Source organism: Ipomoea triloba, chromosome 9, assembly GCF_003576645.1.
Source record: "Ipomoea triloba cultivar NCNSP0323 chromosome 9, ASM357664v1".
NCBI classification, from domain to species: domain Eukaryota; kingdom Viridiplantae; phylum Streptophyta; class Magnoliopsida; order Solanales; family Convolvulaceae; genus Ipomoea; species Ipomoea triloba.
This window is the reverse complement of record NC_044924.1, coordinates 5,988,695-6,001,514: the sequence shown is the minus strand read 5'-3', so window position 1 is coordinate 6,001,514 and position 12,820 is coordinate 5,988,695. Positions and strand designations below refer to the sequence as shown.

The following is a 12,820-nucleotide window of genomic DNA, read 5'->3' as shown; positions in this document are numbered from 1 at the left end:
GGTAGTGGAGACGGGTAGATGTGGATGTGGGCGAGGTGGGGACCACGAATTTGCAGCATTTTCTTTAATATCGAATCCCAAAGCGACGAATCGCGGGGCCCACATAAGCGACGAATGGTGGGGCCCACGTGGTTCCTTATGTCGTCGGGCATTCTATTTCTTGGTGTGGTTCTGTTTCTATTCTGCGCTTGGCCCGGACTGCATAATTTGTAGTCTTCTTTTTAGCATTTGTCACACTTTGTATTAACATAAAGAAAAAGGAAAATCTGTACTTCTGTTTCCAAAATTATAAGCGAGATTTGATTTAATATTTGTATTTAAGTCAGAGAGATCGAGTTGTTGGGTTCTATCGTTAACTATGCTGTTAAGATTTATAATTATTTTTTATAATTCTAAATAATTACAAATGGTAAAGGCCCAAGTGAGCCAATAGAGTTAATGACGATGAAGCCTGAAGGCCTAAAGGCATATAACGCTTTGATTTATAGAATTAATTAATTTGGTCAAAATAATTTGAGAAGATAATTGAGGTAGTTTAGGGAGAAAAATAATTATGCTGATATGCGGAGTAGTGAATATTATCACTGTAACATGTTTTAAATGTTTATAGTTATTCTCATAGTTGGAGTACCATATATGGAGAAAGAGATAAATTAGAGATAAAATTATTCATAATTATACAACTTGTAAATTACGAATAGTGACTCATATTACACAATTGACAAGACTATTATTACCTTATAATTTAAGAATTACAAATGTAAATTTTTTTCTAAGTGTACTTCCAATAATATTAGTATATGCTTAGATATAAAAATCTTATACACAAAATTTGAAAAACTATATAGTGTAATTTGTTTGTTTAGCATAAACTGTAAATATAAATGTATTCATACTTTTAACATATTATAAATAACTTTAATTATAATATAGTTGTTATTAGATTTAACATGTAACAAATAATTCTAACTAATTTGTTTAAATTTGGCTTATTAGTGAGAAATGACTAACAAAACATGAAAACACTCGACCATGAATTCGTGTGAACTTGGATGGGAAGTGGGTTTGTTGTTGTTCGTACAAATTAAATAATTTTGAATTTTTTATAACTCAGTTTTATGATTTCCCCCTATATTATGGTTTGATTGGTTTTTATGAATCTGCCTTAATAAAATAAATCGAATCAATCCAGTTTTGATATTCAATATCAAATTATACATTTTTACATATAAGTTGTTCAAGTCCAAACTTAACCCTGTATAACGTTCATGGCAAGATTCATTTTGAACTTATAACTGCATTTTTAAATGAGGATCCTACTCTACTAACCAGGCTACTTCGGAGCCTTTCGAGATTATTCGGTTAGACCATTAGGCGTCCTGAGCATGCCCTAATTATACGAGTCATTTTTAAATCCGTAAGTTGTACTATATTCAGACTAATTTACGTTCGCATCGAACCGGTCTAATTAAAAGACAAAATGTTAGTCAGATTGATTTTTCTATACAATAAGGGTTCAAACTCTAACTTTTTTAAAGAACAAGAGTGTATGGTCACTCACACCAATCAAACTGGTTGCGTTTCGAGATTATTGATGTGTGAATGAATTGTTGAAAATTTGAGGATTACACTGTTTGTTATGTCTTGTCCATTTGTTTTATTATCTGATCTTCTAAACCCAAAGTCATCGTCATGCTGTTTCTTTTGGACTTTTCGTCGCAACAGGGTGAAAAGCATTTCCTGAATGCCATTTTCGTCAGAAATACAAAATACCCACTTCACGTTCTTTCATGTGCCACAGTAGCACGGACTAATTCTTCATTTTATCTTTCTTTAATCATTAAACAAATAAACAATGACATATATTTAATGATGAAAAAAATATTTGTTTGATTAGAGGAACAAAAAAAAACATTTTTTTTGGTACGGTTTAATAATCCATTGACTATAGGACATGCATTGGAACTTCAAAGGAAGAAAAAACACAAAGACAATGGCTTTATATATTTATTTATTTTTATTTTTTTCCTGTTTGTCTGATTATGAATGGATTAAATGCTTTTGGCACCAATGAAACAAATAATAGAAATAATTGAGAGTATATATGGGTCCACTGGAATGCTTGGACTTGGCCATGGATCCGGATTTTGATCATGAAAATATAATGGTAGAGTGAGAGCAAAATATATGGTGGATTATGATCTATTATGTATATTATGGATCTCATTTTAAAATCACATCTTTTTGTTTAAATTAGAATGAATTTTTTTTTTTCGGTTAATATTCACTTTGCAGTAAGTACATAACGCGTTATCTGTCTGTATATGCATAAACTTATAATTGTAATAAATACATATACCCAAGAGTATTTACACTGTACTATTAATATTATATACTTGTAGTACTAACATTTGTTTTTAATTACGCGAAAAAAATGGCACTATTTATGAACTTAAGATATTGATTTTATAAATTTATAGTTAACAAATTATATACTTATTGTTAACCTATTATGTACATGTGAGATTATGTATTTATAATACTAGCGTTGTTTCTAATTGCATAGGAATAACGACACCACTAAAGTTACTATATATATGAATTACGAAATGGAATTGTCTTGGGCCTAGCTAATTAAAATCATCAAAAAGTTAAGAGCATATGAGGTGGCTTCCATTCTTTCAATGGATAAGAAATAAGAAATGATGACAAAATAATATCTTTTTTTTTTCAAGACAATACTAAATACAACTATTTATTGTATACATACAATTACTAAAAAAAACTAATCGAATTTAAATCTAAACTTTAATTTACAAAATATAACTTATCCCGAAATGTTTATTGCCTGCACCGAAGCCCCATTCAAGTCTGAAAAGCCACTTTTCCCGGTTAGGTTAGTTTGCTATATTGATGAGAATATATAATATGTGCATATGAGGTGGCTTCCATTCTTTCAATGAATAAAGAATCTTTTCGAGTCTTTAATGTCGTGATTGAATCAAAATCTCCCGGGTTATGGCGGGTTAACCTTAATAATAAAATAAAATAAAAGAACGAAATGTTATGATCTGAGTAGACTCTAATTATAAGAAATATCGTTAAATTTGTATTATACTCATATTAATCTCTATTCACATTGAGTCAAACTAATTAAGGTATAAAGTACTAGCCATATTGATTTATCAATATGAGTAATTGTTATACCACCAGGGTTCATATTGCATTGTGAGTTATGGTAAAAAAATTATGTGACTGAGTTAATACGTTATGCACTACAGCCAACAATTTCTATACATATATATAAACAAATTGAAGGCACATAACATGGTAATTACATATACAACTACAAGCACCTTATAAATTGTTAATTGTATAGTAGCTACATAATATGTTAATTGTAGACACATAAGACGATGCTAGTTAACATATTATGTAAGCTGCAATTAATAATGTATGTATCTGTAGTTATCATGTTATGTGTTTATAATTACAATGTGATGTGCCTTCAATTTATTTACAGGTACATAAACAATTATACAGTACATAATATATCAACTGCTTGTACAAATGCAAGGTAGATCATAGTCCATGGTATAATTTTCCCAATACGAGAGGGGATTTTAAACTCCCGACCTCTCTTAACAATAAGAGTGCACGACCATCCAACCATACGTGTTAACTTTTAAATATTGATTTACGAAAAATTCGTGGTCATTATTTAAAAGTGTGTTTTGGATTATATATAATTGATTGGCTCAAACATAAAATGTCGATAGATTGCTCAAAGAGGCTGGTGATCCGAGTTGAACTTTGAGCATTGTGAAAGTCAATTATCCGATCAACTTGAGCTAACTTTTGTGGTTACTAGTATTTACTCATCATAACAAATTATTGAAATTATTTTGTATTATTCATTACTTATTATGCATGGCAGTTAAAACATTATTGATAAGGTACATGTACAGACATCCCTAGGTATATACGTACATTGATTGATATTGAAGCAATTTATGTCTGTAAAATTACCCACGCCCAAATGACAAACACAATAAATATCATTATTAAATAAGCAAGCTATACGGTACATTATATGATATACCTAACCTGTCTGTTCATAAATGCTTTTGGAAAAAAATTTCATAAGAAAAGACCCAAAAGAGTAGTGTTGTTATTTTTTATACGATGGATATTCACAACTACTATTTTATAGTGTATGTATGATGAGTAAATCACTCGTTGTGATCATAAGCCTTTATTATTATTATTATTATTATTATTATTATTATTTAAAATTTTGAGATATCAATTATTGTGGTATTAACTTTTCGTGGCTCCGATCGTGCAAATGCATGGTGTTGAATTTGTAATAATGCTGCGGCATACATTGCACTCAAGTAATGGCCACTGAGCGTGTAAAACCTGCACCAACCTAACGTTTTAATTGTTTAATTTAGTTCAACAAAATAATTCAACTATTTATGCTTAGTTCTTTAATTTGGTCAATGTTCATCAAATCGGTGACCAATTTTCCTTTTCTTTTATTAGAAATTCAGAGCCCAACCCAACTCGTAGTTGTAAATAACATATATAGTATAAGAAACTTCCAATTGAGTAAGTCAAACTTTGTTAATGTGATTTGAATTGAAATTAAAATTGTTTTCAAAAAAATTGAAATTAAAATTAATCTTACAGTACTATAGTAGTGAGATAATATGTGCCGTAAGATAAAAAAAAATGAGAAAAATACTAAAAATTAAGCAAAGGATAGTGACTATTTTGTTCTTTATATTAAAATATAGTAGTACTCAATAAACTTTAGTAGTAGTAGTAGTCAATAGACTTCTAAACTTTTATAAGAGAAGTTAATTAAACCCATAAACTTCTAAAAGTTGCAATTAAGTTTATCAACAACTAGTTATTTTCGTGTATTCAGACAAGAATCGATTAATTTATGGTAAATGTTGGTAATGTCCTATGTGGCAGGCAACTAACGTAACATTTTTTAAATAAATAATAATAATAATAAGTTACTCGTAATATTTAAAAAGGAAAAAGAAAAAAAAAAGAAAAAAAAAAAAAACAAAGGCGCAACCACAGTTGCCATCTTCTTCTTGCCTACTTCTTTGTCTCTAGATTTGGAAAGAAAGAAGGTTCAAAGAAGGACCCTTTTTCGTCTCCATATATATATGAAGAGAAAGAAGGGAAAGGCTGTCCTTAAGGCCAAGCCAAGGTGGTTTGACCCTGACTAATGGGTCGGGTCAGCCCCACTTGGCCAGTTGGGGTAGGTTAGTGCAACACAGTCAACGGGGTTCTAACCGTGCATTCCATACAGGCCGTGCTTGAATCGCGTGTATCGTTGCTTGGATATATTTTGTATAAATAGTCTTGTGTTTGTCTTGTTATGACATCCTATATGTCTTGTCATTACATTACTTGTAATCATTTTAACAATTTTTACAATTCTAAAACTATCTTACGCCTTTCGAACATTTTCTTTGTCATTTACGTTTCTTGTCCATTATTTAATCGGGTTAATTAGTTTGGGTCTTGCCCTTTATTTAGTCAGGTTAATTAATTCGGATTGTCCCGAATTAAAATTTTCATATATATATATATATATATATATAGAAAATTAAGAATAAATTAAATAAAGATATTGTTACTTTGCGAAATTCCATTGTGACAACGTGGGACAAACCATGAAGAAGAAAGAAGGCTAAACGGTACAAAAGATTGGGGGAAAATCTGTCGCACGCTGGCCTCTTAATTATTATTATTATGTGAAATCATCCATCATTTAATTTTTTTCTCTTTATCATCTTTTGGTTTCTTTTTGGCTTTCTTGTTTATACTATTCTTCCAATCTTGGACTGCTTTCCTGTCCCCGTTGGCATACCATCAGTATGAATTATCCAAATTATATTCATATACGTAACTATATATCAGGCATCAGCTTAGGTTCAACGATAAATATTAATTACTTTAATTTAATTTGTACGATAAATATATGGTTTTAAAACAATAATTTTATAGTAATAAGCCCTCTTTTTGTTTACTAGGTCATCATGTTTAAGTCATAACATAATTTAACCTTGAGCTTCTTGAGGTCTATTACTAGTCCGAAAAGAATTGTAATTTTTTAAAAACATAAAAGAATTATAATTGATAGCATATCAATTGATATATATTTTTTAATCTAAATTATTAATTATGTAAAAATCAATGATAGTAACAAGGTTTTAATTAACATGGATAAAGAATATGTTTGTTGTAATAAGTTACATTTTAACTTATATATTGTATTTACTTTCTTGTATGCATTGCCATTCTTTCTGAATTTAGGAAATAGATCAGGTCAAATGAGAACAAGAATTACGCAAAACTACAAATTAACTATATCTTATGAGATGTAAAAGTGCATTCAAGAATGCGTGAAACTTATGACGTGCAAAAGGAAAACTCAAGAACGGATGCACGTTGTCCTTTCGAACTTACATGTCTTCTTGAAGTATATATTAGTTATTTCTATTGTTCTTTTTTTCTTGATAGTTTTATTACTACTTTTTTTTTCAGTGTTTATACATCTGCACAATGCAAAAAATATATTTTACTAATTCTTTAAATAAGGGTAGATCGAGATTGTTGGTGGACCAATAATCAATAAGTGAGTCAGGGATGTAGGTTTATAGAATTTCCAAGTTGAAGAACCTTTACTCTTTTGTTAAATAAATTAGCTAAGAATGAATCTTTGGCATAGACAAAATAAAGTTGGGTGATGGAGTGGGTGAAAGTTTGCCCCTCGTGTATTGTATATCAATGCAACTTTCATTTATGATTTACCCTACATGTTGATGAGTAATAAGTGCAAATTGCTTGAAGTTGAAGCATGCATATCCATGTGTAATCAATGGGTGCAACTACGAGATAGGGATCATTTACTTTCTGTGTATACTTAGGAGGAAATATTTTCTTAAAGCAAACACTTTTTAAGTATCATACTTATAACCTTATTAGTGAGCTGCAGAGGTTTGATTGTTACACATAGGTTGTACTTTGTCTTTAATTATGAAATTTCAATGTCGTGCTAATTACTAAATGTTGCCAATCTTGATTTATAACAAATGTAACAACAAACTACCAAATTAGATGACGTTAAGGTTTTGCAAAACTAAGTTACACCCAATTAATGAAGTACGGAGTAATTGGTTACAACTTTAATTTAGGGGAAAGTCCGCAACCACGATTAAAATGTGTGTTTTTAATAAAATCTACTTTGTGACCCTAACCAGCAAAAGACCGCAATAAGATAAATCAGCCTAGATTACTCATAGTTAACTAACTCAATCTATAATTGAACTTAGAACATTGTGATTACCAAATTAATTATCTGATAAATTAATGGTCACAACTGTTGTTACCGCATATTTATGTGCGTTCACAATAATAAGATTATACGTTTCACTAAAAAAAATGGACATAAATTTTCAATCAATTTTCATTGAGCATCATAAATAAACGAATTTTGAATGGCGTATAAAATTTGCATGGGCAAAATTGAAAGGCAAAAATGGAGCTAAATAGATGGGTGGTCATGATGGGCCTTCTTTGATCCCAGTAGACTTTCCAAAGAAACTTTGTGGGAATATATTGGGCTTCCAAAAGGTGGCTCAGGCTCATTGGGCCTTCATAGAGAAATGTGAATACCAATGTAGTAACCACCCAAAAAAAAAAACAGAATTAGGCCAAAATAATGGCCCAAGATTTCAGAAGCCTCAAGCTATCAATAGTTAGACCCGTGTCCATTTACCTACTGTAATATATTGAATGTTCTCAATTTGAATTGTGAATATTTAATATGTAGATTGTGTATTTGAGACCCTACAAAATAATTTGTCATCAAATTATACCATAGACATGATTTATTTTGCATTGTAAATTCTGGTCCAAAATAATATTCAAATTCTATATTAACAATTAATAATTTTTATACTTATATACAAATTGAAAGTACAAAATACTGTAATTACAGACATATAACATAATAATTGCAGACGCATAAACTATTAAATAAAAATACAAAATTAATTAATTACATGCACATAAAATATCATATTATATGTCTTTAATTATCATGTCATACGTTTTTTATTTATTTACAATAAAAAAATTATTAACTGTATAAAATTTTTGAATCATGTACACGATGCGATATGAATCATGATTCCTAGTATAACAACTATCCAAATCGGGCGGGGAAGGCGGTGGGTGGTGGCGGTGATCTTGTCCAAGGAGATGCCGGAAAAAGTCCAGAAGCCGTCCACCGCCTAAATCGGCGAATGCGGTTTGGACCCACGGGAGGGAGTTGAATTAAGAATGTGCGTTGAGATTGCTTGCGAACTAGTGATGCCGCAATATTCCCTTCTGACTAAAGAGAAAGAAAAAAGAAAAATGCCTTCTGTACCTCTTTCACTCGGCACATGGAATCTCCATTTTCGGTCTCCCCTTCCATTCTCTTCCCCTTTACACTTTCACACTCCCTCCTTAAACCCTTTTCTCCTCCCCCACATTCCCATTCCCCAAACTCCCTCGCTTCTTTGAATGGACCCTTCCTATCTCCTCCCAATCCACCACAACTCCAACGCGCCGCCGCCGCCGACGACGGGGCACTCGAAATCGCTGTTCTGGCACCACTCTTTCTACTGGGGAAAAAACGTTGAGTTTCTCTTCCCGGGTTGGCCCGGCCGGAGCTCCGGGATGTACGCTCTGAGCTTGATTGTGGTTTTTGTGCTGGCGGTTATGGTGGAGTTTCTGTCCAATCTCAACTTGGTTAAACCCGGATCCAACCGGGTGGCGGCGGTGGCCTTCCAGTCCGGGATTCACGCGATTCGCGCCGGATTTGCGTACATGGTGATGCTGGCGGTTATGTCGTACAACGGTGGCGTTTTTATCACGGCGGCCGTGGGGCATGCCGTTGGGTATGTCGTTTTCGGAAGCCCACTCTTCAAAAAGGCGCCCTAAAGATTCGGAGTTGTCGTTTGGTTAATGGGCTTCTGGGTTTCTGATTGGGCTGCAAGTGTGCAATGAAATAAATTAATTAATCTTTTATTTTGGGTTGTGTTTTGCGAAATTATATGAAAATTTGTTCATTTTAATGTGTATAATCATTTTGGTGATTTTGACTCAGTTAACAATTAATTTATCAAATATCTTTTTACAATTAATTAATGTTATCAACTAATCAAGCTCACTAACTTAATAAGCTAACAGATATTACCAAATACCCTTAAACCTATCCAATCTTCATAAGTCATATCACATTGGTGGGCTGTTCGTAGCCGTAGTAATATTTATGGTGTTTTGATTTGATATTAATAGCAATAATGTAGTTGAATAATTCAGCAATAAAGTTAATATGAATTATAGAGCTACAGCATACAATCAAAGTATCAAACCCAAGCAAGCTAGCATATTAGAGAATTATGTTCGTTATGAGTTATGACACTGCATGCGTTGGAGATTGGACAGCACAACCAAACCATGTGATCGATCCGATATATATGATCATCGAACAAAGAAAAATATTGACAAGAAAAACGATTCCAAGTGAAACAATATAAGCGTCCCAATCAATGCGTTTCATCGTGACTAAATAATTCGACAACGATATATACCGGGCGGAGAATTCAAGTCCAAAACAAGCGAAGTTATAGCAGAAGTCAACTAACGTACTTTGGCCTTTCCTTTTAATTATTATTGTAATGTAATTAGCTAGGTTCATTGTAGTTATTTATACTGTACTGTCCGTTAATCTTTCACCTTCTTCTTCTTCATCTTCTTGTTGTTCTCCAGAATATTTCCGATGATCATGACGCCGGGATCAATGTACAGTGGCGGTGGGATGAACATGATGAACGCCATGCACCAGAGCTTCTTCTGGGGTAAGAACGTGACAATTCTGTTCAAAGGATGGCCCGACAACAACCTCGGAATGTACGTACTCGCCTTGGTCTTTGTGTTCTTTCTAGCATTCTCCATCGAGATCTTGTCGGTTACTGCGGCGGTCAACCGGGCTACGACTCCGGCGGTTGGTGCTTTGACTCAGACCGGCGTTTATGCGCTTCGCATCGCGCTGGCTTACCTGGTTATGCTCTCAATCATGTCGTTTAACCTCGGAGTGTTTATAGTTGTGGTGGCCGGCCATGCTTTCGGCTATTTTGCTGTCAAGTTCCGTGCGCTCCGACAAAGTGCTCCCGACACCATTCCTAAAGTCTGACGTTTGTTAAAACTTAGCTTCCACATACAATTCAAGTATCTGTGCTTTATTCCTCTGATCTGCATATATGTTTTTACGTTAATGTAGTAATGATCCCAGTTCCAGGTGTTGTAATAAAGTTAATTTTGTGATTAAAGGCAATATAAAGCAAGAATGACAGTTAAAGTGCAGTAACTCCCGAGTAATTAGCAATATAATAAGTGAAGCAGATCTGAGAAAGTAATAAATTTCAAGAATATTAAGCACTATAGCGCATATCTTTTCAATTAGAAAAAGAGTACCGGGACACATAATTTGAGTTTTTATTTCTGTTATTCTGTGATTTCCAAGTTCCATTGGTTCAAAAAAGGTAGTGTGTGGGAGTTTACAGATTCGAGCTTTTTTCACCATGAATGATGACAGAAAAGTAAGAAAACTACCCACGCACTTTGACGTGTTGAGGAGTCATAACAAGGGCAATTCAGCTGGCCTAAAGCCCACTCACAAGATGGCACATCTGTTTAGGCCAAAAGATGCAAAGAGCCTTCTAAGCTTGGACAAAATACTCGTGCCAGGTGGAACCGCATCTGTCTCATTCATACTATCTTCAGTGGTAAGTAAGCCTCTGGTTTCGTTGTTGTCTTCGTGATTTTCACTTGCATTTGCATCCATGGCATCGGTTTCGCTGGTATCAACTTCTGCGATTTCTCCAGGTCTTTTGTCAAACAGCCCTTTAAATTGCTTACGAGCTCTTCTGTGGACTTCCTGCTCATCAAATATTGGAAATTAGAACGATAAATCCACTCTTGAATGGGAAAAGAGTGTGTTTAAACACCACAATCCCGCTCACCTGTTCCTCCTTTTTTAGTTTCATGAGAGCTGCCTTCGCGGTTGTCTCAGATGACTTGTCAATGCTCATCATCTAAATTCAAAACATTGTAAATGTTCCATCATATGGTTGCTCAACTCAGCAATGAAGCCAGTATGTGGCCGGCCAGAACTAGAATACTTACCTTGTTAAAATCATCCCTTGCTTCCTGAAAATCTCCACCTGCCATGTAAGCCATTCCACGTCGATAAAATGCTTTGACATGAACAGGATTCGCATCTAACACCTGAATCAGAAACATCAATTATATTAAGCTAGAGACGCACCCTTCAATTACATACAAAATGGTTCAGTATATAAATCAAAGAATGAGGAAATAGCATATACTGATATTAATAGCTGCTCATATGCTTCACAGAAGCTGGGTATGAAGAGTAAAGGAATGAATTCCAAGAGTGGTGCAGACAGATGCAACCACATGTTGTACACTACTGTATTATAGTCTGAATCAGGTTGCCGTTACCTTATTACATGCCTCTATTGACTTTCTGTGCTCTCCCATCTTCAGATAGCAGGCAGCAACATTAAGATGCAACAAATTCTACATACCAAAACAATGCACATTACAGAGGAAAAATGGGTTTAGAAGAATAAAAAATGCGACTAGCACACAGGTGCATAATGACATTAGTCAAACTGTTAATAGTGACCTTTCATTCTTTAACTAGCTAAAAGATATGTCAGCAGATGAAGAAAATTTTTAATTTCAGTATTCCTGTTAAAATTATATACCCTGGTTTCAGAGAATTCCTTTCCCTCTTCATCATCTTGAGGATGAACATGATTAAATTCACGAAGAACCTGTAAAACAAATAAAATAAATTCCAACATAGATTGAAACTTTAAGGGGCAGATTGTGAAACTTGAATGGAATTTTTATTGGATTCCAACAAACTTGGAAGTAAGAATAGTACATGCCTTCTCATATTTTGCCTTTGCAAGTTCAAACTTTCCTTCCTTAAACAGCCTGTTTCCCTGTAAAAGAAATTACAACAGATGAGTGTCCATTGAAGGATTATCTCAGAGAACAATCTCAGTTCCCATAGGGCAACCTTTGAATTTACTAACTAAAAATAGAAGCACAAATGCAAATGGAAGGAGAACATATCAGGACAATGGAAGAATTCCTAACAAACAGAAACCTCTCCTACATGTGGGTCATTACAGATAAATACAGATACAGAGGAGGGAAGAGAGAAGTGGATAGTTCAGAAGGTATTTTGGCTTGTGATTCCTCCAAACTGTCATCTAATATATACCGTGCCTTTAATCTTCTCAACATCTTCCATTATTTCTCTAAAATCGAAGCCAGTCCAATCCTGTAACAATTATTGCATGCATGAGAAATATCAATATAAGCAAACAGAATAAATAACACTAAATTACAGAGCAGATAAAGCATTCCCCTCCATTGCCAGTGCAGCACAGTGCTTCCCCTTTGCCTAATTAGTAGCTAATCGTTGGTAGTTGGCTCTATTACCTTCTGTGTATTAAAATCTAGAAGTTCAATTTCCCACTGGACATAGGCACCTTCAGGAACATTAGCAGGCCTGATCATATTATAGACGAATTTGAATAATGTCATCAGTACAAAGTTTAACAATATGAGGTTGTCAAATAACGTGATGATTGAAAAAAAAAAAAAAAAAAAAAAAAAAAAAAAAAAAAAAAAAAAA

The 12,820-nt window shown here is 33.4% G+C and overlaps 3 protein-coding genes across 3 annotated transcripts in view; 2 read left to right on the top strand and 1 right to left on the bottom strand.

The window, feature by feature from the left end:
• The first annotated feature begins 8,395 nt into the window (after positions 1 to 8,395).
• LOC116030893 (copper transporter 2) lies at positions 8,396 to 9,155 on the top strand. The gene has a single exon (XM_031273257.1). It carries the CDS (start codon positions 8,602 to 8,604, stop codon positions 9,019 to 9,021), a length of 420 nt encoding a protein of 139 aa, XP_031129117.1. The 5' UTR covers positions 8,396 to 8,601; the 3' UTR covers positions 9,022 to 9,155.
• A 440-nt stretch (positions 9,156 to 9,595) lies between these two features.
• LOC116030036 (copper transporter 1-like) lies at positions 9,596 to 10,441 on the top strand. Its single transcript, XM_031272131.1, has 2 exons — positions 9,596 to 9,728; positions 9,853 to 10,441. The coding sequence occupies exon 2, from the start codon at positions 9,863 to 9,865 to the stop codon at positions 10,274 to 10,276; it is 414 nt and encodes a 137-aa protein (XP_031127991.1). The 5' UTR covers positions 9,596 to 9,728; positions 9,853 to 9,862; the 3' UTR covers positions 10,277 to 10,441.
• A 62-nt stretch (positions 10,442 to 10,503) lies between these two features.
• Positions 10,504 to 12,820, bottom strand: part of LOC116030035 (peptidyl-prolyl cis-trans isomerase PASTICCINO1) — a 6,980-nt gene continuing 4,663 nt past the window's right edge. The window contains exons 13-20 of the mRNA XM_031272130.1: positions 12,625 to 12,694; positions 12,404 to 12,463; positions 12,063 to 12,119; positions 11,877 to 11,945; positions 11,608 to 11,685; positions 11,269 to 11,370; positions 11,106 to 11,177; positions 10,504 to 11,020 (exon numbers count right to left, since the gene is read on the bottom strand). Of these exons, the coding sequence (XP_031127990.1) occupies positions 10,757 to 11,020; positions 11,106 to 11,177; positions 11,269 to 11,370; positions 11,608 to 11,685; positions 11,877 to 11,945; positions 12,063 to 12,119; positions 12,404 to 12,463; positions 12,625 to 12,694 (772 nt within the window). The 3' untranslated portion in view covers positions 10,504 to 10,756. The remainder of the gene's footprint in view (positions 11,021 to 11,105; positions 11,178 to 11,268; positions 11,371 to 11,607; positions 11,686 to 11,876; positions 11,946 to 12,062; positions 12,120 to 12,403; positions 12,464 to 12,624; positions 12,695 to 12,820) is intronic.